This window comes from Anoplopoma fimbria, chromosome 9 (assembly GCF_027596085.1).
Source record: "Anoplopoma fimbria isolate UVic2021 breed Golden Eagle Sablefish chromosome 9, Afim_UVic_2022, whole genome shotgun sequence".
Lineage (NCBI taxonomy): Eukaryota > Metazoa > Chordata > Actinopteri > Perciformes > Anoplopomatidae > Anoplopoma > Anoplopoma fimbria.
Genome location: NC_072457.1, coordinates 12,904,640 through 12,932,242, shown reverse-complemented (window position 1 = coordinate 12,932,242; position 27,603 = coordinate 12,904,640). Strand labels below are relative to the sequence as shown.

General features: G+C 40.5%; 2 protein-coding genes across 3 annotated transcripts in view; both read left to right on the top strand.

Annotated features, from left to right (window-relative positions):
* The first annotated feature begins 371 nt into the window (after positions 1-371).
* Positions 372-10,027, top strand: usp38 (ubiquitin specific peptidase 38). Its single transcript, XM_054604165.1, has 11 exons — positions 372-548; positions 2,047-2,737; positions 4,085-4,220; positions 4,317-4,446; positions 4,656-4,757; positions 5,162-5,320; positions 5,469-5,662; positions 5,785-5,878; positions 5,980-6,086; positions 6,478-7,822; positions 8,426-10,027. The coding sequence occupies exons 2-11, from the start codon at positions 2,056-2,058 to the stop codon at positions 8,588-8,590; spliced, it is 3,114 nt and encodes a 1,037-aa protein (XP_054460140.1). The 5' UTR covers positions 372-548; positions 2,047-2,055; the 3' UTR covers positions 8,591-10,027.
* A 2,774-nt stretch (positions 10,028-12,801) lies between these two features.
* The window catches only part of gab1 (GRB2-associated binding protein 1), a 49,737-nt gene continuing 34,935 nt past the window's right edge, over positions 12,802-27,603 (top strand). For both annotated transcript variants that reach the window (XM_054604202.1, XM_054604199.1), the window contains exons 1-2: positions 12,802-13,285; positions 13,402-13,550. In XM_054604202.1, the coding sequence (XP_054460177.1) occupies positions 13,479-13,550 (72 nt within the window). In that variant the 5' untranslated portion in view covers positions 12,802-13,285; positions 13,402-13,478. The remainder of the gene's footprint in view (positions 13,286-13,401; positions 13,551-27,603) is intronic.

Genomic DNA, 27,603 nt, shown 5'->3' with positions numbered 1-27,603 from the left:
CCTTGTATGTGTAATATATTTAACAATAAACTGTTTCTGTTTCTCATTCTGAATGTCAGGTTTTTAATTAAGAAAAAAGACAGTATCACTCTCGCACAAGGACAACAAAATAAATGCTGCAGCTTTTATTTGATAGACAATTTATCTTCGACCAAAATCAAACTTCGCCGGGAACATTCAAAGTGGAGGTTAACGAGGGGTACTGTACAGAAACGGCTCAGAAATGCCTTCATATCTTAAAGATGATTTAATTAAAAATGTATCTGTGATCCAACATGTTCACAAACATCGTTTATTGAGAACTTCTAATGATTGTGTCACTTCAAAGTCACCAGCTGCGTCACAGGCAGTGCGTAGACGAAAACCTCTTCTCACGCGGGGTCCTACCAGCTTCCCCGTCCATAGGAATGACGTCATTGGAAGGGCAGTCAGCTGATTCTGACCGATGAAATGAACCAAAATAACATGGTTTATCAGTGAAAAGACGGTTACAATCTGCCGACAACTGAAGCTACTCTGTCTGGACACTGTTGACATGCTTTATTGGGGTAAGCACAGACGGTAACGCTTCTGTATCGCGCCAATACGCGACCGTATTTTTGCTAAGTCAGAGGAACGTAACGTTACCTCGCTAACGTGTAGGCCTGTTTGGTTGCTTTGTCCGTTGATTCAGTTGTCGAAGGGTTTTGAGTGACAGCTGTTGCCATGGAGCGACAGCGCGTGCTCCAGCCGTTAACGTGTATCTATCAGAGCCGTGTTTCAACTGCCGGGCGCAAATTGAATAACCGTTGACGTTACAGCTAGCGTTAGCATGCTAGCTGACTGCAGCCACACTAGAGGCACAAACAGCGGCCGGTGACGGTGCTCCCGATGCGGCGTCAGGTGGCCAGTCATCTCATGTTAGATACGTTCAGTGTGATAGTAGTTCATGTGTTACGGAAGATAGCAAATGGACATAAAAAAATAAAAACATCATATTTTACGTCAAATCCCCCCCAAAAATGATCAAAATGTGGACAAACATCGTGGGATCGATGCCTCATAAACACGGAAATATTAGACGTTTTTCAAGTAGTGTTTATAAAATATACTCTTTAAAATAACAAGATATTTTGTTATTTATTTTATTTGAAAGATTTGTTGTTTGGACACCTAACCAAAACAAAATTAATCAACAACAATTTCTAAAATTATTTAATTGTCAAAGTATTTTTTAAGCAAACCCCTTCATCACATTCTGGCTCCGGCCTTTCAGATTTAAGTATTATGCTCTTATCTATTTTATGTCATTGTAGATTCATTTTATTAAGGTTGAGGACTGTTTGTTAGAGGAAACTAGTTAGTTAGATGATAATGACTTCTGTTAAACTGTGTTGGGCATTTCCTTAATTTTGTGTGAAAAATTGCTTTAAAGGTTCAAATGAATGAAAACATGAAAATGATCTTTAAGTTTCTAATTATTTCCTTAAATTTAAGTTTGTTGTTGTTGTATTGTATTTTTCTGCAAAGCATAGCTGTTTGCAAAAACTGTAATCATGTTTTTGTTGCTTTTAAATCGTGTTGCATAAGGTAAAAAATGTTTTGCCTCAATAGTCAATACCAGTAAAGTCTACAAGCTCTACATTTCAGTTTCAACACATTAACACTCAGTACACATTGTCTCCCTTTGAATGCTCACAGTCTGTGCACTGAATGAATGGGGACAATGTGTGGACTCTAAATTGGTAAAAAGGACCCGATGCACTTATAGGCTTTTTGTCACAACAGACAGAATAATACCAATCTAATACCCCTGTCAGCTGTGACAGTGAGCCTGCATGTACAACACCATGACTCTGAAACTGATCAGCTAAATGGAATTCAGCCATCGTTCATTTTTAGTTTGTTTCATCTGTCCTTTTCCTAATGTGACATGTCAAATTATCCTATTGAGGATCGGACAGGACTCTTTGGATGTGTAAAGTCATTAGAACAATAGTGCCAACTGTGATATTACATGAGGCCCAATCTTTTTTTTCTAATTGTTTCCTCATTTGCCTCCTGCAGACCGTCATCATGGACAAGATTTTAGAGGGCCTTGTGAGCTCCGATCACTCTGTTCCTGTGAAGAGGGCCATTGTGAAGAAGGTAGTGGAAGCAGCAGAGAAAGAGGTGACGGAGGAGCAGTGTCAGGCATTGTTTACTCTCACCACCCGCCTCATCTTGCTCGGTGAAGATGCCTTTCAGAGGCAAATCGGCTTCCAGGTCTTGGAAGCCTACGCGCGCTACCACCGCCCAGAGTTCGAGCTTTTCTTCAGTAAAGACTTTGTCCTCGGTCTTCTCCAGCAGGGCTACGGCCACCTGGACCGCAAAGACCCAGCCATAATAGACTACATTCACTGCTGCCTGCGGCTTCTTATCAGCTGCCCCTCTGTGCTTGAGATCTTCAGCGTGATTCAGGTGGAGATTTTAAGGATGGTGTGTGAACGTCCTGAGCCAGCTTTTTGTGCCCACCTGAGCACTGTGCTGTCAGACTTTGTGCAGTGCATCCCGAGGGAAAAGTCAGGCGTTTTATTCTGCCAGCAGCTGGTGAGGACCATCAGTTACTTCCACTGCTTTGCCAGCCAAGAACGGGAGCTGAGAGAGTATGTAGGTCAGGTGACCAAGGTTAGCACACTGCTGCAAAACATCTGGAAGGCTGATCCAGCCACACTGCTTCCCTCACTGCAGGAAGTGTTTGCTATCATCTCTTCCACAGGTGAGACTCATTCTGTCCTTACTTTCTTTCTTCTTTCCAAAATGTCTATAATCCATTGAGAAAAAAACCAAACATTTTCTGTAGGGTTAGTTTAGAGACTCCTGGAATTACTTACAGATGTTTAAGAACCATACGATATAAACACATTTGGATTTCTTCATAGATTTATAAATGTCTGCCTATCAGTAATGAAAAAATAGGATTTGCGTTTGGCAGCATCAGACCATGACTTATTACTATGCTCCCTCCATAGTTCTTGGCAGTAGTGCCAGGGTTTTTAGCACATGATTGGATTGAACACCTTGGAACAGTCACCTTGTTCATTCTGTTTTTTCAGCTCCCTGCCAAAAACTTACTTTGATCCTGTGGCTTAGTTCTCTCATTTATATAGGTTAGCTGATGTTCATCCATTCAGTATTATTGGCACACTGATTATTTTTACTTTTGAGGTATTGATCTCACTTTACAAACATCAGTTGGAGCAATTCTTAGTGTAAAAAACCTTCAAATCCACAAGGTGTGCGTTTTTGTCCAGGGCAAATATTGTGGCATTGGCTGTGAGGATGTAGTTGAGTTCAGAATACTACAAGCTGCAGTTTATTTGTTTATGGTAAATTTTAGACATGTCCTCCTGAGCCTACTGTGAAGTGTTGCGTGTGAGCAGCACAAAATCACAAACAGCAGGCAGCAGTTTCAATAAAATGGACTCACTGACAGCACGCATCAGTGAGCGATGCATCCAGAGCCGCTTTGGGTTAAAAGGTCACCGCCTCAATTTCAGTTACATTTTGTCCCCGAAAACAAATCAACAGATCCCACTCCTCTTCCCAGATATTGAAAAAACACTGTGGAACACCATACAAATATTACAGAAATCATCAAAGGAAAGCTGTGATGCAGGATATATTTTGTTAATGCAGAGCTATTCAGCTGCAGAGCAATTAAGATATTTTATTCAGGCCTACTTTAGTTTATCTATGCTCTGTGCAGCTATGTACAAATAAATAGGTATTTTACTCTGCTCAATATCAGCAGATACTCAATACTCAATGTTAAAAAAACTTTGATCTGTATTGGGGCTAAAATCTTCTCACAGGGGTCACAGGTGATAGACAAAACAACAGGAAGAGCTTGAATATAAGGCCTTAGTTTGTGGTGGGGTTACACTGCATTATTTCACAAGGTACTCTGGTAAATGTTGGTCTAAAAAATGTTGGTTTATAAAATTTGACTGGAAACGCACATTTTTTAATCACTACCAGTACTACTCTCCACTAATGCAAAAAGAAAAGATGATGTTGTGAAGTTTTGTACCATTCCTACTGTGTTTTATCTTTTTTTTTTCAGACCCTTCCTTTGACCCTTCCATTGCTCTGGCCAGCCTGGTGCAGCACATCCCCGTCCAGATGATCACAGTGCTCATCAAGAGTCTCACCACGGACCACAATGTCAAAGATGCGAGCATGACTAAAGCCCTCTGCAGGTTACCTCTCACATCTAATCATCCACGAACAATGTTGCCATAACTTAACCGCATGTTTGCACATTATTTTCACTCCATATACTTCTCTCTATCTAGGATGATTGACTGGCTGTCTTGGCCTCTGGCCCAACATGTTGATACCTGGGTGATTGCTCTACTGAAGGGACTGGCTGCTGTTCAGAAGTTCACTATCCTCATAGACGTCACTCTGCTTAAAATTGAACTGGTTTGTAGTGGGCGCTCCTCATTTTGATTTGTTATGGACCTCTGGAAGAAGCCAGAAATGGCATGCATGTTTTTAAAAGCCACACAGATGTTAAACTGCAGTAATTATTAAGCTTGATTGCAGCATTTTATTCACCAATATATTTAACCCAGGGCTGTTTAAATGTATTGATGACATAAAGAGTTTTTTTCTTTTTTTTGAACCCCTAGGTATTCAGTCGTCTGTGGTACCCCATTGTGCGGCAGGGAGCGCTAGCCGTGCTCTCCCACATGCTGCTGAGTTTCCAGCATTCTCCTGAAGCCTTCCATTTGGTGAGGGATCTCCTGCCTCCTCACAGCCCATTTCCCTCTCATATGGCCACTTTATTGGTTTTCTCATTTTCTTCTCTTCTCGCTTAAATTACTTCAAAGCTGCATAGACTTCTTCTTCCCAGAACCCCCAGGCTCGGCAGCACTCTCCCACTAATGATGTGTGAAGCACTTAAATGCCAGGCAATGGCCCTTGAGTTGGCCATTTTCATTAGCATCCCAAAAAACGTGAATATTTTCAAAAATAGTCGGCAAATGAGACTGAACCCTCTTCGGGGGTTCCTGATGTGAAACAACCCTCTGGCTGACCGTGCTGTAATTTTTTATGAAATATATATATTAGCAGAACGCAGAACCTATTAGCATCCTCAACGTTTTCCTCTTCTCTTCATCCCTCACCGTACCAGGTTGTTCCACATGTGGTGCATCTGGTCCAGTCTTTGAGGACAGATGGTCTCTCCACCAGCAAAGCTTTCTTGCTGCAGTTCACTGAGCTCATACACTGCATGATGTACCAGTACTCCGGCTTCCCTGACCTCTATGACCACATACTAGAGGCCGTCAAGGTAAAACAGCATACTATATATGTTCTCATGCATATAGGTGTTGAAGAAAATGTTGCTAACCAGTTAACTTAGAAGTTGATTCAATACATAAATAATCAAACGCTTTAAGACTTTACTCCATATTAAAAATGTAAATGTATCTCCTCAGGATCTCCCAAAACCCATAGAAGACAAGATCAAGCTGGTGTTGAATCAAAGTGCCTGGACGTCCCAATCCAACTCATTCGCTTCAGGTCCTCTGAGGCAAGTTGGAAAGTCGGAGACCGGCAAGACTGGCCTGGTCAACCTGGGGAACACCTGCTTCCTGAACAGCATCATCCAGACCCTCTTCATGGCCACAGAGTGAGTTGTGTATCCAAAAAACACATAGCCACTTGTTGCATTTTTTTTATTTCGTATGCTGAAACATGAGGCATAAATTATGGACAGTCTTGAGTGTAGTTAACCTTTTTGTTTTTTCACAGTTTCAGGCGTCATGTTTTATCATTACATCTAAATGGTTCAAACATACTTATGAAAAAGCTCCAGCTGCTCTTTGCTTTCCTTGCACACACTCAGGTTAGTGTTGTCCTGTGTTATAGATATAACAGAGTATTATTGCTAATGACAACAACTGTTGATGACACAATGACTGTGTGGCGCATGTCTGTTTCCTGCAGAGGGCAGCATATGCTCCCAAAAACTTCTTGGAAGCATCTCGGCCTCCCTGGTTCAATGCCGGCTCCCAGCAGGACTGTTCTGAGTACCTCAGATTCCTTCTAGACAGGTACGGTCGCACGGCAAACAGATTAGGTGAATCATGATTGTAATGTGTCAAGTTAGTGTGTCAATTGGAAACACAAAATTACTTTTTCTTTATTGTTCCTCTTTGCCAAATGAATGTCTTGAGGCCAAAGTTAGTGCATCATTTTTGTGTTAATAAATGCAAAATGGAGAAGATGATATAAAAAAGCTTTTGATATTCAGAACGCATAAAGCATTTAGGGTGTTGGTTGTGTGGCTGTGGTTTTCTGGTAAACAGAAATTTCTTTAGAACTTAATAATGTGACTAAGGGGTTGCTGTTCTGAAGGAATAGATCTGGAACAAATTAAAACCATTATAGCACAGTTGTATGTTCTCCTCTAATGTTGAGTGCCCCTTGTCTCCTGATCTCAAGGTTACACGAAGAGGAGAAAACGATTCAAGTCCTGGACTCGGTTAAACCAAAGGTGGCCCTCCCTGTTGACACAAACAGCAAAGAGCCAGCAGGTCCGACTTCTCCAGAGGACGGCGAGGAGTCGTCTTTGACTCCAGCAGAAATCAAACCTGAGAATGACGGGAGGACTTTGATAGAAAGGACGTTTGGAGGGAAGCTGATCACAGGTATCCGCTGTATGCAGTGCAACTGCATCTCTGAGAAAGAGGAGCCTTTTACAGACCTCTCTTTGGCCTTCTGTCCTTCTGGATCACAGGGCAGCTCTCAGTTTGAGGGGCCCTCTGAGGAACCCAAGGTTCTCTGTCAGGGATCCGTCAACGGCGGCAGTGAAGCTCCTGAGCCAGGCTCGGCCAAAGCACCAGCTAGCAATGTCCATTTTGTGCCCGTGACTAATGAGCCTCCTCTCTCTGTTCCTGACCTGGTAAACTACTTCCTGGCTCCAGAGATCCTGGACGAAGAGAATGCCTATTTCTGTGAGAAGTGTAGCTCCCTCCAGCGGGCGGAGAGGACCATGAAAGTGGTGTCAGCACCTGAATACTTGATCCTCACCCTGCTGCGATTCTCCTATGATGCCAAATGCCATGTCCGGAGGAAGATATTGGACAACGTCACCATCCCGCCACTCATGAGACTTCCTGTACACGCCCCTTCGATGCCCTCACAATGTTCCTCTTGTACTTCCTCTCCACTGCAAGTGGATTCTCCCGAAAGCAGTGAGAATCTGGCGAAGAAGCTCAAACCATCTCAAAAAGACGAGGAGGAAGAGGAGAAGGAGAGGCTAGTTGGAGCGGAGCAGATAAATATAGGAGACGAGATGTCAGTCCAGTCAGTGCCCTATGTGCTCAGCTCGGTGGTGATGCATTCTGGGATATCGTCGGAGAGTGGCCACTACTATTCCTACGGTCATAACATTAATGGAGCAGACGGAGCACAGCATCCAGCCAACCACTTCGCCCTCAAGGATGATTTGGGGAATGGCCACCCTGAGTCCAGCCTCTCCACTTGCTCTGCTCTCTCAGTCCCACCGGAGAAAGGAGACGCGCCACCTAACAGTGGCCAGGAGGCACGGGATTGGCTGCTGTTCAACGACAGCAGAGTGACATTCACGTCCTTCCAGTCAGTGCAGAACATTACAAATCGCTTCCCCAAGGACACAGCGTATGTGGTCATGTACAGGAAGCAGGAGCTACCGGGGCAGAACATAAATGGGGGACTGATGGCAAATGGAATGAGATTGAGTGTTGAGCCTCCGCTGCAGAAAGAACTACTGGATGCTATAATAAAGGACAACAAGCTGTATTTACAGGTATGTGGGTGTGAGCAAAAAAAAAAGAAATTCCTTCTCCCACATAGAGGCATTGCGTTACCCATTTAAAATCGCCGCCTATAAATGCTACCAATAAATGCTAATTAAGTATGATGTGATTAGCATTTAATCTGCTGCTAAGAGGTTCACTGGATATTTTGGGTGAATAATTTTTCATGCTTTACATGCATTTGACGCTTAACATCATTACCACTAACCCCCTCTAAGCGTGAAGTTATTATGAAAGTCGAGGGCTGTACAAGAGTCTCTCAGGTGGAAAGAAGCTGAGTGAAAACAGACCATAATGTAACAGACGACTTAGAGAGGATAGGATTTTTTGAACTGAACTTGAAGCCAAATCAGAACTGTCCTGTTACAAGACATGAGGTGTAATTTCACGAGTCATTGAGCTGTGGTGTGTAGAGTTGACTTTCTAGTGCACTTGTATGAGTGAGTAAAGTAAACCCCCTCTAGAGGGCGCTGTAATAATGTTAAGTGACAACTCTGAATAACTCTTTGGCATACCTCGTATTTTTTGGTCCCTTCAACACGTTAAAATGATCGAACTCTGACACATTTCTCTTCCCTCCATGCTGTCAACAGGAACAGGAGCTCAGTGCTCGGACCCAGGCCCTCCAGGCCCCTTCATCCTCCTGCTCATTCAGGCCCAACGGTTCAGATGACAACAACCCACCCGGGAGCTGCGGTCCATCTGGTGGAGGCGGAGGGGGAGGGGGCTTCAATACCATTAGTAGACTGGTCTTCTGATGGGAGAAATATGCTGCAGGAAACCAGATGAACTGGCACTAAGAGAGTCGAGGACCGATCATACCATCGATGTGCATATAGCCTCATGAAATGATTCATCAACACTCACACATGTACACACACACGGAGCGTCTGCGCTGATTCTGATCCTACAGTTGGTTTTGTTCCGGCTAAAAATCTTTTCTAGTACCACTGTTTCACTCATTTTTTGATAGTATTTTATTTATTTAGATTTATTTTTTGTGATCTCAACATTGTAATCTTTCATTTAACTTCCAAATTTCAAAACTTGAGATAGATAACACTTATTGGTGCAAATGTATTCTCTCCCTAAAATGAAATAAAAATAAAATAATGACAATAATAATAATAATAATAAACATTTACATACATTGATAAATATGTGACACTGGTTCTAGAGTCTAGAACATGCTCATGTTATCTGGCTTGTCACAGTGTTTATATTACCTCACACACACACACACACACACACACACACACACACACACACACGTATGCAAATACATGCATGTGTAAGATAAACAGACTTTTTTGATTTGTCATAGTTCTGAACATTCAGCTCACAACCTTTGTGTATTTTTCTGATTTGCATGCAGCTTTTCTTCACGAACGGTTCTCTGATTTTGATGATATTTAGATCTTTTGTGTGTGCTTTGCTGTGTTTTACAGGTTTCATATCCCATGCAATAAATGTACATATGACTTAAAATATCATAATCATGGAATACAAAACTATCTGTGGAAAATGGAATACTACATTTGGGTAATCTGCAAGGCATTTTCAACATGAATATTTAATGCTGACTAATGGGTTGTGTTCAAACATATTTGACAACAGTTAACTGTTTGACAGCATATTTTAATGTATTCCTCTGAGTTGATCATTCAGGGAGACTTTTGTGTTCATGCTGATTTTATGTGCCTTTTTGATATATTTAATGCAGATTTTTGAAGAGGAATTTGTCAGGATACACACCTCAGCTGTACTGTGTTACTATTCATAATGGATTCACCTGTCCCTACAGTAAAAACAAACCTGTAAATGTTGTATTGTGTTACTTAACCACAGTTTTGACAATTTATTTAAGGTTATTTAAAGAAGTATGTTGGTAAAGACGTGGGCGGATGTCGGGGATTTAACTATAAATGTAATGGCTAACATATGATAATACAAATGTTAAAAAAAATACAATTAATAAATACTCAATTGCGGGATGGCAAGAGAAAGCAGCAGATGGTTTCTGGAAACATATTATTTTTTCTGGAAATGTGAAAGAAACACTCAAATTCTGAGTGTGTTGTGCTCAAGCATACCTCAATGTCTGCATGACCTTACTTTCACATTTCCGCTGCATATATGAACCAGGAGGAGCCATCTCTAGAAAACATCTAGCCTTTTGTTTTTTTATGGGATAATCACCCACTGTACATAGTTGATATTCTTTCTGTGTGACGAGATCGTAATGCAAATATTTTTTTTATTAAATAGATGCTTCAAGATGAAAATGGTTAAATATTCAATTCAGTATGTTATTGATACAACTAACCTCAATAACCCCTCTCCAAAATAATGCATTTTAGTATTGTTTAAGCACCCTGGATTATTTAGAAAACAGAAGTGTACATTGTTGCATAATTCATCAAAACAAGCACATGTATCATATTTTTGCTTTGACTGCAACTTTCTTTTTTTGTATAAATGGAAGTGAGTATAGACAAAGCAGTGTCGGAAAAAGGAACTGGGAAATCACATGAAATCCCCCAATATTCCCATGGGCAGAGGACAAATGACAGTTGTAATGTAGCAACAGCAAAGGACTGACAAAGATGCCATTTATGCTAATTAGTGATTGATGAGGGAAGAACTGTGCAGGAGCACAAAATCTTCTAAAGGGCATTTGGAGAAAAAAAAATCAATGATTCTCAACTAGTAATCAACCCAAGCATTACACTTTTCACCTTACATTTGTACCATTTATGGTATGATATATCTTCTTTTCAATTTAATGTCAGATTAGGATTTTATAATATTGAAAAATGTTCTAGGTTTTTGTAGCATACAATACGCATATTTTTTGGGCATGTACTGACAGTAAGCCTGGTCTGTTCATCTAGTGTTTTTACAAATGAGTTATGCACTGCACACCTGTAAAGCAAAGCAACAAGAAACAATATTATAGAAAGCTTCACACACACAAATGCACAGCCTCTCACACATGCCACATTAATGAAGCATGATGCATGAAGAGCATTGCACCCAAATTACTTAATGTTGTAACAAGGACTGTATTGTTAAATATATGGTAGGCTATCATGAAAGACAATTAATTAAATGGAATTGGTGTATTGTGTCATCATCCTTTAATTGCTCCCTATTTCTTCATCAGTATGGTGGCTGTTGAAAGAGGTAATGCACAATGGCAAACTCATTAATCATAGACTAACAAGAAACATCCTTTGGGGGAAGTGTTTACCATTACAATGACATTCCAATAAGATTCCTCGGATACCATTCTGAGTCTACAGGGATCACGACTTTGCTAGAGGATTAGACTAGTGTTGGATGCTGAGTCTGGTATATTGATCAGATATGGTAAACCAGATCAATATTACACTTATAAATATAACCTTTCTCTACCGTTGGGGTGTAGGACAGACGCCTATAAAACTACTGATATCTATCTTGGAATTCAGTTAAAAAAATAATCACATGCTGACAGAAAATATGTCTGATATAAATTGTAGTTTCAAGGTATTGTTAAAGAGTAAAAAAAAGACTAAATATTTGGCACTGATTTAAACTGTTGTACTCTGTACAACAATGAGCATAACTACCACAGAAGACAAATGGCATAATGTGACACCTTAAACTAAGTGAGTGAGTGCACTGTCTTCCCTCCTTCATGATTTTATGGCGAGTTTTCTTTACGGACTAAACACGAACTATGGATATTGTAGTTTAGACGTGCAAGGTTCCTTGGGACATTTTGGTTCAGACTGAGGTGGGTCCTTTCTTTGTCTTATGAGTCCACTTCTTGTAATCACCCAGAGGTGCTTGCGGCCCTATTACATCATGTTTCATATATCAAACCGCCCTACATTCATTTGTTTTGTTTTAAGACGGAACACAAACGATTGTTGAACTACATGTCCCATGGTTAAAGCTTTTATAGTTTTCACTGCACGCCGCCGCCTCCCCATTCCATCCTCTGAAGTAATGAAGCCAGCGGAGCTGCAAGAACGTGACATCCGGTGGTGACTTTCAAAACAAAACTCCCAACGTTTGCGGGACCACGTTGAAGGTTGAATGTGTTTTGCGTGGTTTTGCGTGCTTAACGTGCATCTCACCTTGAAGGAACGCGTGAAAATGTATTTTGTCTTTGTTAAACTGCTGCTTTCACCAAATAGCACAAGTAGCCATTAATGGATTTTATTTATATAGCACACTTTAAAATACAATGAAATCTCAAGGTGCTGTGCAGGGTAAAACAATCACAATAATCAAATATAATAATAAAACGCTAAAAACAAATAAAAAATAAAATAAATGAATTAATTTAATCATAATAAAAAAATCTAAGAATATATATGAAAACTGAACAACTACCCAAGAAACGCAATTTAAAGCATTTAAAACGGTGAATGCCAAATATCAACAAACAAATACAAAAATAGCTCATTCACACGTGAAACGTCCGTTTACTTTATTTATTTTACTGTTTTTTATTGCTTATTTATAATACTTTATTTTATTTCATTTCTTTTATCTTGTTTTTGTTTTACTATGTCTCTTGTTTTGCACTATACTCTATGCTGCTGCAATCCTGTAAATATCCCCGCTGCGGGACTAATAAAGGATTATTTTATCTTATTTATCTTATTTGATCTTATTTAATCTTATTTTATCTTATTTATCTTATTTATCTTATTTTCTCTTATTTTATCTTATTTATCTTATTTTATCTTATTTATCTTATTTTATCTTATTTATCTTATTTTATCTTATTTATCTTATTTATCTTATTTTATCTTATTTATCTTATTCTATCTTATTTTAGCCGTTGCCATCAGAACGTTAGAGCCGTTTAAACTGCCGTTTTGAACCAGAGACTCGTCTTATTTTGAAGGAACCCTCACACATCCGCTCCGTGGCCGCTGGGCCGCCCGGCAGCTTGACGCCGCCATGTTTCCAGAGGAGGGTGAGTTCAGGGAAAGACGGAGCCTCACTGTCAATCACAATTAAGGAACCATGGGAGTAAACTGGTGAGGAAGCTCGGCGGAACCGCAGTGTTTACGGGGAAGATTTGTTTTTAATTTGCGCAGAAAAACGACAACTATGCGCCGGTTGAGTGAGGGACATTCACATGTGATCTCAACTACTGGGAACCACCGCTCACTGTGTCGGGGATCTGCAGACGAGACGTATAACAACAAGAAAACTTAGCCTCTCTGCTGCCTGAGCCCTGGTTTTTTCCTTTTTTTTTTTTTCCTCCTCTTCCAGTTTGAACAAAATACACAAGTCACGGTTGCTATTGATAAAAGGCGGTGCCGAGGAGGTTCACATGAACTCCCAGCTCTGGATATACTCGTGTTTCTGACTCCAACTCGGGGAAATCAGGTCTGTGCGTCTCACACGACTGCCTGGTCGGAGAGGCGACTTTCGAGGGAGTGACGGTATTTATCCCCCCCCCCATAAAACACACACAAACACCACTCTCTCTGAGAAGTTTCTATACTTCAACTTCACCGTCTGAGCTTTGTGCCAACGTGTTTTTCTTTTTTCCTTCCAGGTAGAAGAAGACACTCCCAGAAACAAACGAAGCCAAACCCCGCTGCGGCTCCTCCAGGAGAGCACGAAGGAGCAGACATGAGTGGGGGAGATGTGGTGTGTTCAGGGTGGCTGAGAAAGTCTCCTCCTGAGAAGAAGTTGAGACGTTACGTAAGTGCACTTTCTGTCCCATTCGTTACATTGTTATATAAAGTCCCCCCGTCCCGCGGCTCTTCCCTGGACACTTCTCCTGTGCACGGGGACAGACGTGTGTAGGCCTCAGCTCGTGAGCATTTCAAATGATAAGTTGTTTTTTTTGTTTTTTTTGAAACTGAAAGAGTTTGTGACTTCTCTAAATATAGTTTGCCTCGATTCCCTGTTGGGGTTAAAGTTAAAGTTTGCTTCTTTTTTTTTTTTTAATAACCCCCTTACTGCACTTAAACCGCGAACATTGCTTTTTCTCTCTTTATTGACACACCTCACAGCATATCCTCTGGGGAATTAGATTTCCTTGGACCAATAAGACTAATACGTTGATTACCTTTTGGGAAGCAGTGCTTGCGCAGTCACTGTCAGTAATCCCTGTGTCATAGGTGGTACATCCGGGACACTTTTGCGAAATGACTGAAGGCCAGGTGCCAGTTGGTAAACAAATAATATTTATCAGAGGTCCTGAACTACTCTTTCTTTGACATTCTTTATTTTCAAGTTAACTGACTTATTAACTAAATTAACTCAACACAAGGATTGACACTTGGCCTATATGCCAGTTAATTAGATATTTTACCGCATTTAACAGCTGCAACTGCATTTTAGTTGTAAAATCTTTGGTTACAAGAGTTTATATGACATTAAACGCAGCTGGAACTTCTTCAGTCATACAATCCCCCAAGATCAGATCCTCCCCTGGCATTTGTTATTATAATCAAATTCTATTAGTTTATTTTAATGCATTGTATGCACTCTAGGCACCTTATTTACATGAACAGTACATCAGATTACATTGTGAGTCAGCTAATTTGCATCGTGAAGTAGAAAGTGGTTGCCAGGCCATGCGGCACCCTAATGCCTGCGGGCCGTTAGTCTGTGGTATATGGTCACGCTGAGGATCAAAATGATTTACAAAACAAATGCGGAATAATTCGATTGACCCCAATCCTGCAAATTTCAAACAGTTTATGTGAACATTTGTCAGATGTACATAATGAAGTTGTTTGTCAGAGCTACAATACTTATTATGTTCACTGTCCCAGAACTGACTGATCACTCATATGCTTTCACACACATGCTACCTACACACATTCAATGATACAGCTTGCAGTGACATTGATTGCGTAGTAATGGTAAGTAATACATAATTACTGGGGATAAACATGTCTCTTTCTCTCACATTAATCTTTTCACAGTGGCAGTGGTTTATCACTGTTTTGTGTGCGATTCTTTCTGCTTATTCGTTGTGCACTTGTGGAAAAATGTTATAACCGACAGCAGTGTTGATGCAAAAGCAAATAGCTTCAGTACCGCATGTTAGCTGTCAAGTCTACAAGCTTTCCTTTTAGATCACTGGATATCTCCGTTATTGATATTTGAATTACGAGGCCCGCAACTTGAGCAGAGGGATGTTTTTGCAGAAACCACAGGTCCAAATGGACTGGGTTTTATTCTGAAGGCAGTAGAGCTGAAATCTAGCCATTAGGACGGGGTTTTCACAGAGCTTTCTCGCATTTATAACAGATTAAAGTATGATTAGATGTGTAGGAAGTACTAATCCTAGTTCACTTATTAATTGGGAGAATCTTTCTTGTTTCAGTGTATGCCTTTATGGGTGGTTATCCCCCACAGCTTATTGATCGCTTGAAGAAAGAATCAACCATTTTTTTGACACTAATTGTTCAGTTTGAGGTGATGAGAGCTTCCCTCTTCAGGACGTTTTCACTTCTGCATCACTTTTTTCTGAAAACCATGTTTTATCTATAATGACAAGAAAATTGTTCTTTCTCAGTAGAGTAACCAGCAGGCTGATGGAGGACTTAATTGTTCTCAAGGGGATATGGCAACAAGCTGCACTAGTTTTATAATGGTTTGCTGGACATACTAGCATAGAACAGGCAGGAGGCCAGCCCACAGTTATGAAAAGCATGGGAACTGCTCTGATGCTGGTTTTATAGTTTGAGTGGTTTACAGCTGATCCTCAAACTGCATTGCTTTTTGTTTTTGCAGAGTTTGAGAACAACCATATTATTTTGTTCTACTTGCTTTGTATTGTTGAGAAATGTTTAATTGTGAATTAATGGTTATTCAGTACAAGCCAATAAGTTTAGTATAAGAAACATGAGAAACCACTTTCGTCTTTTTGGAGGTTTTGGATACCTTTTTCTGACTTGATTGTTATTAGGTTTATCATAACAGGTTGTGACACACTGCCCAAGCCCAATTCATCAGTCTACACAAGAGAATAAAGAAGCAGTTTAAGCCCAACAAACATTACATTACAAACTGCATTTCTACATGTGGTTTATGGTGGATACCTGAGCTATCGGGCTCATACACTCCAAAATCTGTACCAATGTTATCTCTCCCTAACATATTTTTGATGTTAGTATCCAAGCATCAAACGTAACGTTTTTTAGGAAAGATTGAAAAGGAAAATCCAGCTTTCCTCACGAACAGCAGTTTCTATATTAGAGCCCAGTCCATGCCAATCGGCCCATATTGTCCTTCTCAGTACGTTTATTAGTCACAATTGTTTATAAAAAAAAAAGGAACAAAATCTTTTCTTTTGTGATTTATGTTATGGATTGTGTAACAGAAATTAATAATGGCCGTTATATAATTTTCACATATGGTGAACATATGCATTATTTGTTACCTTTAGTAGCCTGTAAAGCAGAAGTAAATTCACAAATTAATATTCACAAATGTCAAAAATCCCTATTTTGGCAATCACGTGAGCGGCCTAGAATTGAATGAAATCTTAAAAATCTACAAAAACCTGGGTGTTGGGTACGGGTTTCCCATTCTGTGAACAGTCAAACTGCTTTGTCACATGCGGTTGTGTAATCGATGGAAGTGCTGACTATTCTTTATTTGGCGTATGACAAATTGTTCAAACTTTACCTATGAAGCAACTCACCACCAGCTGTTGGAGTTGATGCCCAAAATAAATAGAGAAGTTGATTATTTTCTAAAATAGAAGTCATAAAGCTGGTAACGAAGCATTGTGGTTTCAGGCCGGAAATGATTAATGGAATATCTATAGGGCTGAATCTAGGAATTGTTTTGGTATTTGAATGTAATTTGTGTTGCATTTGATGGCATCTCATGATATAGTCTGTTGGCAGAGTGTCCTATCGTATTAGTTAGTTAACTGTATTCACCTGGAATCGCATGCATTAAAGATCAGAACAAGTGATGCACTGATCCAACTTCTTCGGTCCCGATACCAATACCAGTGCTTAGTATCGGCTGATACTGGTGTTTAATTAATAAACTGTATTCCTCACTGTGTGGAAGTGACTGGGATCATTATTTTAATGTGTAAGGCAGCATCAGGCTTGACTGAAACATTGCTTTCCTAATTATGTTAAAACAAAATATAACTAACACATTCATAGATATAAATGTACTGAATGTTTTTTTTTTTGTATCTGATACCAGATCAGCCAATTGTCACAGATACCCGATCCAGATTTGAGTATCGGGCCGATATCCGATATTACTACCGACACATCTTTAATCAGAACAGAAGCCTAATGAGAAATCTAATACAACCCTTCAGGTGTGTCTCCCTCAGGGAGGAGAAGGTGGTGATGGCGACACGTTTTTCTTCCTTTGCCATCATTTGAGCTGATTTATAGAAGTGTCAGACACAAGTTCAAAGTAAAATCATTCCACTGTCACATGTTGCTGTTTGGAAGACCAGCAACCTGCCACATTATTGCAAGCTGTGTCTCCACCTCTGCTTTCAATTAAAACCATATGATACACCATAGCTTCTTGATCTCCATTCCAGATGTTTGCTGTACTTGCTTTGTCTCCCTCCACTTATTCAGGATCTGCTCAGAAATATATATCAGACTGGTTTAAAATGATCAATTACTGCACAATGTATCAAAAGGAGATCACATCGCCAACCAAATGCCTCAACTAGTTATGCAGTCAAAGCTTTATGCACTCGTTTCCCACCAAACCGTTTATCAGAGAGATGCTGATAAATGAATGGATAAGCAGAATAATCCAGGATTTCTGCACTTTACTAGTGATCAGACTACAGTAGGTGAACTGTTCTCAACCTGATTACATTTTCTATCAGTTTGAACCCAGGTCTCCATGTAGGTCGTCCAACCGATGTTTTATCGTATTTAAGCAGATAATCAAGATCACGTAGTTTCATGAAAACCCTCTTGGATAGGAAAAGCCTTGAACACATTACAATCGTATGTGAACATGTCACGCTTTCAGCTCTCTTTCATAAGCCCCATCTCCAGACTGAGCAGCAGCAGACTAGAAGCCGGGGGGCCCCTGCTTACCCGATTAACCACTCAGGGCAAAGTTTGCCGCTGAGGCTGTGCTGCTGATTGGTGGAGCTCAAAGGTGAAAGCAGTTCAGCCGACTTTCCTGTGTCTGAGCAGCCCCAACCATCAGGAGCTTGACACAAACTAGAAAATGTTGTCTCTCTATTTGTTACCAATCCAGTAAATGTGAGAAGGCAATATTCATTCATTGTTGCAGTCAAAATTCTGTGGGAAAGAGTAAACACTTCCTGTCCATTAATGTCTCATTCAGTTACAGCATGATGGTATCTAACCAAAAATTGCTTTTGTAAGACTTTTCCCAGCCAGAGTTTGTCATAACTGTATCAGCTGCGGTTTCCCATTTCATTGACACTGCATTTTCCATCTGGTTCTCCTTTCCCTCTTTCATTTCTCTTACCTTTTCAATCTGTGAATTTCTGTTGAGGTCCATTTGTGAAAACCTTTTCAAAAGAACAGCTTAGAGACTGATATCTTCACGCCAGTGTGTTCTCAGAGGGGACTTGAGGAGATGCAGGAATGAAGGTGCAAGGTTGTTTTTTTGCATCACTCTGTTAAGAGTTGTGTGACAGTCCATTGCCACATGGAAAGGTAATATAAAGAAAAACCTATCTATCTATCTATCTATCTATCTATCTATCTATCTATCTATCTATCTATCTATCTATCTATCTATCTATCTATCTATCTATCTATCTATCTATCTATCTATCTATCTATCTATCTATCCGTCCATCTGTACATCTGTACATCTATTACATTGAAGCCTGAAACACAGTGAGGACTATTGCTTATGTTTGAACACATAGTGCAGTGAATATTTAATATTTGTAAAAATATTCCAGGGTGCCCACATGTCCTGGGAAGCAAGAGGGAAATGAAAAAGACTGCATGTCATTTTAGGAACATATCAGTGTATGGCGCTATACCTGTCTGTCATACCAGCTAGATCATCACTGAAAATGTCTTGGGAAAAGTCCTGGAAAATGATCTTTAGAAAAGATTCGGACCCTGTATATATTTTCATATTTCATATTCATATTCATATTTCATATTTCATATTCCAGTTCATCATAACTGCAATGAATATGTACAATTACAATGATATTGATTTTTGATAATATTTCCTATCCATATTTTTGCTGGGCTGCTCCTCCCATTGCACATAGCTTTATGGATGGACCATTATAATCCCTGTAGTCCATTGGCATGTACCCACTAGAAACAGATAAGGATTATGTTGTACTCTTCGTCCAGCCCTTAATAGGGCCTCAGCGCTGGACTCCAAGGCTGCTACATAGACCGGAAGAAGGAAAACATTGAACCCTGAAGGTCCTCATTTTGATGGCTGTGGAGGGAGATTGAGGACATACCCCATACTCGTCTTGAGTCCTCTCAGCTGAGGGAAAATACATTTACAGTATACAATACTTTGGACATGAGCCATTACATCTGTCGCTCTCATTTGAAGCAGTTGTCATTTGCAAATATGTACGTAGCAAATGTGACAGGGCAGTCAAATGACAACAGAGCCATAGCTCTTTTGATTAAGTAGGGGATTCATTAAATCTGCTTAGCAAGTGGAACAGAGAACAAACACTCACTTTCTGTTAAACCCCCTCCACACATGCTTGAAGAAACAAACAAACAAGGGAGTCGAACAGGATGCAACAGAGGGCTACTTGTGCAGCATTAGCCTCTTAGGCTAACATTGAAAAAGATTACTGGACTGTGTCCTGGCTGCCATAACGACTCAGCTCTCCATTTGGAGCAAACACACTGCTGTTGTGTGATCTGCCACAGCTTGAAAATGGATTGCATGTGCCATTAATAATTTAATGTCCATTACAAACAAATAGCCATTAAATATTCATATCTGTGCTACTACAATAGTTCTCCTTACCGGCCCACTTTTGTCCCGGACACAGACTATCGCCATGGTGTCATACATAGGCGTATCAGTTGCAACGTAGCCTTATTGGTAACAAGAATGGTTTCAAAGTAATGCTGTGAGGACTCACAAACATGGTGAAAAACAGTTTGATTCTTATTTATCGGCTGAGTTTTGATTGTTGATTATTTTGTTGTTTCTTTTCAGTTCAGCTTTTATGAACCAAACTGGTGTCTAGGCCCTTTGTTTCAAAACACAATATAAGTGAAAATGATTACGTTTTCTTCTGGATATTTATAGAGGGTAGTAAGCCTGAAATCATGTTGTTGCGTCACAAAGAAAAACTCAGCCACAAAAACAAAACAGCCAGTGAGGGCAAAGCCCTCTGGAAGTTGGCAGTGCATAGTATCTTTGTGCCGCACGGTAAATATGTCACCAGTGTTTTGTAGTTTCACATTAGTGAGATTATGTTTGAAATGTGTAATTAACATCAGAATGATCTTTATTTTAAGCAGTTATCATTATTATATGTGTGTTATCCATCTTTATTTTACAGCCGTTTTGAGAGTCTTGAAAACATGAATTACACACATATTCAGTTACCCAAAGGGGCCATCCAGTAAAGAAAGATCGACCATGTGTATCTATTTTGGATAGCTCATTGTTTCTATGTGGTCCTTAAAGCATTGTTTTGGTGTCCCACAAATCTATGGTCTGGTATTTATAAAAGAGGAATGTGTGGTGAGAATGTGTGGACCTCACATACTTCAGACCGGGCATGAAATGATAAGAGGAGCTAGGCGATAAGGAGATACAAGGTGAGAGATGTAGTCTTATAGTAAAACATGTTAGTTTTTTGACAATGTCCCTGATTGCTTTATCATTTTTGAAATCCATGCAGCAAAATCTGTTACATGCATGTACAAGCTTCATTTTAAATAACTTTAAGAGTGTTGCATTTTATCATTCTCTATATTTACATTCGTGCCACTCTTTCCCCTTGACAAACAAGTGACTCAGGGCGTTTCCAAGTCAATTACTGGCCACCAGTGGGAGCGGAAATGGGACTCATGCACGTGCACAATGATTGGGATGTAACAGAATAAGGCACACGCACCGCTTTTATTGTTTTGTGCATCAATCCCATGGTGTTTGTCTCCCTGTGGTCTCTGTTGCCACATGATCACCAGTTATAAGTAGCATCTGCATCAGAACAATACAGATAGTTTGGAAGGAACATAAGCTTATTAAACTAACCTCGAGTCACGTCCAGCTTTAGTCTTAACTGTCACACACTTATACTGTTCCTTTCACAGTAGATCATCACTTGTTTTGCTGCAAAAGTTTTAGGGTGGGGGGGGGGATTTACTCAAAAGCATGTGACTCAAGAGCAAATACAATATTAGCCACAGGATATGAATGTTAAACAGGGTGATTATGTTATTGGTTGAAATACATTTGCATGCATACTTGTACATCATAGGAAAAAAAGAAAAGTGTTTCAGTACACAGTGTTTTCCTCTTTGAGTGGTGCAGATTTTGCACAGTCCCATAAACAGCGTTAGAATTGCGTTATTGTTATTGTATCCTTCTTCACACTAAGTGTGTCTCCTTAGAGGAGCACTGAGATTTTGGGATAGAATTGGTAGGCCAGAGCTGATCTGGAGCATTTTGTAAACAGATGTGTCTCCTTTTGCCTGGTGTAACTGTTTACTCTCCTGTGCGCCAAGTGCACCGACAGCTCTTGGTGTGTGAGTGTAGAGAACTGGTTCTCATGCAGACTTGGTTTTCCTGTTTGAATCTTGGGAACCGAGTTGTTTCTGTTGGAATATGATTCTGCTGAGTCGTAAAACGAGCCTTTTGTGCTCTTTGTCACCGTGCCAAGTCGAACAGTTTCAAGTGCAGCTATTATTAAATGCAGATGAAGGAAACCTCTTGCCCATTTGGCAAGGCTAATTGTACACATCACCATGTGTTTCTTCTATTGGTGATTGATCAGGGCGATTCTCATATACATCCGTGTGACATAGATTGAATTTAAAGAGGGTTTTTTCTTAAATCAAATGTCTCACATACTTGCTTTACTTTGTCTCATGTTTCAACTGTTACAGCTAATGACACCAGGCAGTAAAAATAGTAAGTGTCATAAGGCTGCTTTCTATTTCCAGAGTAGAGTTGTAGTCTGTTCTGGACATAAAACAGGGGCCGGTAGGAGAACACAGATGGCCAAAGATGGTCTACACTAAACAGACAGGATGGCTGAAGGAGCTCTGTTCCCATCAGATTGGTGTGTGTGTGTGTGTGTGTGTGTGTGTGTGTGTGTGTGTGTGTGTGTGTGTGTGTGTGTGTGTGTGTGTGTGTGTGTGTGTGTGTGTGTGTGTGTGTGTGTGTGTGTGTGTGTGTGTGTGTGTGTGTGTGTGTGTGTGTGTGTGTGTGTGTGTGTGTCGTTTTGGAAGAAAAAAAATTAACAAAATGAATTCGGCCAAATTTATGATAATGTGCATTCCCTGAATTCTTGGAAAAGCAGGGGGAAACTTCTTGAGGACTGCTGTTGTAGGACTAAAGATATGTATTCAGTGACATGCAGGCTGTGATGTAGCACAATGCCGATCAATAACCTCGTCATCATTGTTGTGGAGGGTGAAGACAAAGGCAAAGGTGGATGAGGGCGACCGGAGCGCTCCTCAAAGCAGCACCATTAGGCAGCCTGCAGTGAGAGCAGCTCTCTGTTCTCTCCCTCTTTCTTTCCGTTCCCAGTGCTTCTTGGCAGCAACAGACGGCAGGAATGTGAGGCTGCTCTGTGCTCCTCTCTGCTGGTCTTGCTGGTCTGCGAGCGGCCCGGTCCTGGGCTGCTGGTCGTTCAACTCTGGTGAGGATGGGCCTGACTGCACTGCACTGCACTAGAATGCAACGCAACGCACCGGCCGATTGTTGATTCTGCAGCAACGGGAGGGAAGAGGAGCCGCTCCCTGGCGCCCCAACAAGGCATGGCCGCCCCTTCCTGTGTGAGGCGCTGATGGCTACCAGATGGCGGGGTGAAGAGAGGAGGAGGAGGAGGAGGAGGAGGGCTCCCTGTACTCCATCCTTCTCTCTATTTATCCTTTCTTCTTTGTATTGTTCTTTTCTCTGCTTCTATCTGTAGCAAAATCTTTATTTCTTTCTAACCTCATCTTTACCTTTCTATCCCCTCTTTTGCTGCAACAGCTAAGTGTTCTCTTGATGAAAAGAGAATGAAAGGGAGAGTGATGGTGAACCTGATGATGCTGCCATCCAGGCTACATACACAGTTGTCTTTCTCTAGGTGTTGCATACCCTTAGACACAAAAAAGATGACTCACTTGTGATCAGTGACTCACTGAAGAATTGTATACTTTGAAAGCCTTTTCGTGATGCATACACTCTTTAGATGTAACATTAAGCTTTATTGTCGCTGTAGCTGCAATCACCATAGACGTCTGCACCTGTTGAGCAGGAGCTGAGGGGCGCTTGATGGGCTTCAGCAAGAAGTCATGAGAACTGAGCTTGGGGGCCAGATGTCTCACCCTGAAAGCATGCTTCTCACCAACAGGAGGCCCTCTAAACTCATTGCACATAGAGGCCACTATCACCTCTTCAGCTGAGTCTCAAGGGTACATACATGGTCACGAGAGACATAACACTCCTGCTTGATGAAATTAGCTTTAAACGCCTTGTTTGGAGGTTGACCTGTTTGTGCTTTTATGCAGCCTCTTTCTCTACTAGTTTTAAAGGAGACACCAGATGGCTAATAGGAAATTGCGTCTTTGTCCCCAGAAGATCAGCGTGCTGCATTTAATCATCTTTTCTCATAAGAAGACTTTGAGAAGAAGTTTGGCTTAGAGATGAAAAAAAGGCAATTATTTGCCGGGCTTCTAAGTAAGCTGGACTTCTGAACACAAGGCGGACCTGTGATGCAATGCAGCTAATGATTTTTTCACTCCTGTTTTATTCTCTTTTAATCCATAATTGTTTGGTCTCTGTTAAATTAAGTTTACCATCCCAAATAAGTAAACCAGGAAATATATATATATATATATATATTTTTTTTTTTTTTTTTTTTTTGCTTTTGCTTAAAATTGAATTGAGCAATCAATTGCTTATCCAGATTGTTCCTGTTGATCAACTACTTGATTAATTGAGTTATGGCTTCAGCTCTAAAATAACTTGCATCTGCACAGCTTTATTGACCTGAAGAGCAGAGACACTTGACATCACAATAAACATTTAGACTTGATATTATCAGTGTAAACTTGCCTCAGCGCTACAAATCGTGGAGTGGAAAATGATTGACGAATGTGATGTTTATGATCTGAAGTTAGTCTAACAAAGAGAAGAAATTTCTTCCAGATGTCTTGTGACCTAGGTCTTTAAAAAACCAATGATTCCTAGAAGTTTACACAGATAATTTAATTCTAAAAAGTCTTTCCAGGGAAATGTTGTTGTTTTCCTTGGAGAAGTTAAGTGCTTGAAAAATGTTAGACGATTAGGGTGATCAGGTTTGAGGGAAGCGTTTGAAAGTAGAACTATGTGCGACGCTATCTGTTCACATTTAACTCCAAAGGTTCACCTGTCATTTCCCACACACGCATATATGCAGCTGGCACTCCAGTCATGTGGTGCTGTGTGATCTGACCCCAGCCGCTGTGTCTGCAGCCCCTTAATATAGCCCGCTGCTGTCATGGTAGTTTTTGCCTCGCTTCCCTCGCGTTGTGCTGTGTGTGCACCAATATGTGTGCATGTTTGTCCCGGCACGAGGACCGGCTGGGTTAGACGGGGGGGTGTTGGGGGTGTCAGCCTGGAGACCAGATGCGAAATATTGCTACAGACCTGTGTAATTTCCCAAGTTACTGTGACTCAGACAGGCCATCAATGGGGAAAAAAAAGATACTGTACTTCTTAATTGTAATAATGTGTCTTTTTATTGGGAATCCAATCATCTCATTTAGTTTTAAAAATCTGCTTCAGAACCCTCAGAATAAACAAATAGTCAGAGAAGGACGGATGGCTCTTTGCTACTCACCCATTGGTCCTGTTCTGGCCACCATCCCTGATTGCATTACAGTTACTATGGTGCTGTCCGATATCTTCGGCCTGGCCTCAAGCCAGACGACGTGGTTAAACTCACTTACACACACACACACACACACACACACACACACACACACACACACACACACACACACACACACACACACACACACACACACACACACACACACACACAGGCAATGGGAGAGACACAGATGCAGCAGACCCCGGCTCTCAGAGAGTATTCGTTTCTAGCCTGATTGGAAGCTGAGAGTGGAGAGGACCTCCTCCCCTTGTCCACGTCTTTTCTTGGCTGTTGTCTGAACTTTCCCTGGCACTCTTTGCTCTTCTTTTTACACTTCTTGCTGGTGTGTCTAAAAAACCTGTGGAATACCTCGACCATCTCTGTCTCAGCTCATGCCCATGGCATTTGGATAATCAACTACTAACTGTCTGAAATCCAAGCAGACTCAAGGTTGGTAATTTGTATGACTTGCCTTTAAATCAATATTTGGAAAATATTATAATGTATTATAGTTTTTTGGGGTTAGGAATACAGATAACCAGTCATATTGGAAAATACAAGAGAAAATATACATTTCAAAATTTATATTTGTAGAAAACAGTACTGTCGGCGAATGAAATTTGCCTGTGTTGTGATATCCTGGTGAAGTCCTGCTCAACACTGAAATTACAAAGGGAACTTCCAACATAATCCTTTTGTGATCAGCAGGATTAGTCACAGGTGTTCAGTGTAACAGACACACTTGTAATTTAGCAAATATTTAAGGGACATATATGCTTCATGAATTATAGCTTTTGCAACATTTGTTACATATAGCTCAGAACTCACTGAATAGTACAAGTTGGAAAAAATATGTAGAACTAGAACTTGAAAAAATCTTGCTATTGCTTGCATATTCAATATTTTAAGTCCCAGACATATCTTAAATCAGAACTCATGTTTTTTGGCCAGGTCCTTAACCGTAACATTTTGTGTATATGATTATGTGCCACAGTCTATGTTCTACTGTGACTGTATATTTTTAAACCATTGTGTCCACGTTTGGCTGGACTGCACTGTTTGAGCGCGTACAGGCACATAGGGGCTGAAAGGAGAATTGTTTGAGCCCCTCTCGTCAGCGGTCAAGGAACAGCGTGATCATGTGAACCACGTTTGCCATGCCAAAGGAATGTGTTGAATTCTAGCGATGCTGCTTTGACAAGCGCATGTGACTCAAGAGCAACAGCTCAGATTGGCGAGGGGCAGGAGAAGCAAAAGGCCGATAGGGGGGAAAACAGCAATAGAGAGAGAGAGCAGGTAATCACAAGAAAGAATGCAATGGATAGAAGTGTCAAGGTTGTGGAGGAGCAGAGTCTGCAACATTTTGACCTCCAAAAAGAAAACATTATATTAAAACTGAAAAACCAAACAACTAGGAGATTTTTTGGGAATGTGATACACTTCAGATGAGCCTGTCTTTATCTCTAGTACAGCTTTGGTTCTCATGGCTGAGAGTGGGCTGCCATCTGCACTCACAAACTGTCCTCTGAGTATGCACATTGAATGGGTCACTGTATGAACAAGGGCGATTAAGTGCATTGAGTCTGGGACATTTTCAGCAAAAGTTTCTTTTTATATAAAGGAGCCAAAGTCCTGTTGGTGTTAATGTATTAGTCAGGGAATAACACTGAGTGTCTGTCAGGGTATTTCTTTATTAGAGGAGTTAAATACACACACACACACACACACACACACACACACACACACACACACACACACACACACACACACACACACAGTCAGATACTTGTTCATTCATGTGCAGCTGGTGTCATTTGACCAAGAAATCAAAAACATCAGTTAATTTGTCGTTTTCATGCATCGGTGTGACAAGAATGTCATCTGATCCGTCTGTGAAGTAGGCAAGAAAACTGTTTTTAAGAGTTGGAAAAGAAAGATAAATGCTTTTGTTTTAGTTTTAGTTTTACTTGTATTAGTGTTTTTACAAAATGAACAAAAACTGGACCTGAGGGTTTAAGCACAATGTGAATAATGGATGCATAACCTCCATTTCTACATGTCCTTAGCGTAATGCTGTTTCCTACTCTGTAGGGTAATAGGTATTGATTGGTGACCTGGATTTTACCCTCGCCACCACAATCCAATGTGAGTGCATTTTCACCATGCTGGAGGAGCAATAACTACGAATTACAAGAAAGTGAGAGAGATACTTAAGTGATGGAGCAAATGTTGCCTCGCCATGATTTGTGTTTTGGTTATCTTCTTGTGAGCGGACTACGTTTTTATGCTTGTCATGACAAGCATAAAAACGAAACTGAAATTTGTTATCTCATCAAGTATAAAGTGTGGAACTGCTGCACAGACAATGAATTGGTAGAAATGTTATAGATGACTCCAAGAGCACCCAAGTGATTGTTCTGAATATATATAGATACATTTTCTGTTTCAGAACTGATTTTCAGTGGATTCACACTGTTTCCAGATTTTATACTTGATGACATCACAAATTCGAGTTTTAGCACTCGATTTGTCGACACAAATTGTTCATGTTAACTAATATGTTTAGACCATAGGAATGACATGTACTAGTTTTGAATATCAACAGAGTTCCCCTTGAATAATTTGTTTGCGGATGAAAGTTTATGTGTGAAGGTGAAGGCTCTTTGGTTTGGGATTTTTTGTTGGTCTTAGAGGTTATTTCATTTTAAAGTTGAGAGATTCTTAAAAGCA

Bases quoted from the DNA above. Each gene is read 5' to 3' on its own strand.
- usp38 (XM_054604165.1), top strand. From the start codon at position 2,056: ATGGACAAGATTTTAGAGGGCCTTGTGAGCTCCGATCACTCTGTTCCT. The intron at 4,221-4,316 runs GTTACCTCTCAC...CTCTCTATCTAG, and splicing joins ATGACTAAAGCCCTCTGCAG to GATGATTGACTGGCTGTCTT. The intron at 4,447-4,655 runs GTTTGTAGTGGG...TTGAACCCCTAG, and splicing joins CTCTGCTTAAAATTGAACTG to GTATTCAGTCGTCTGTGGTA.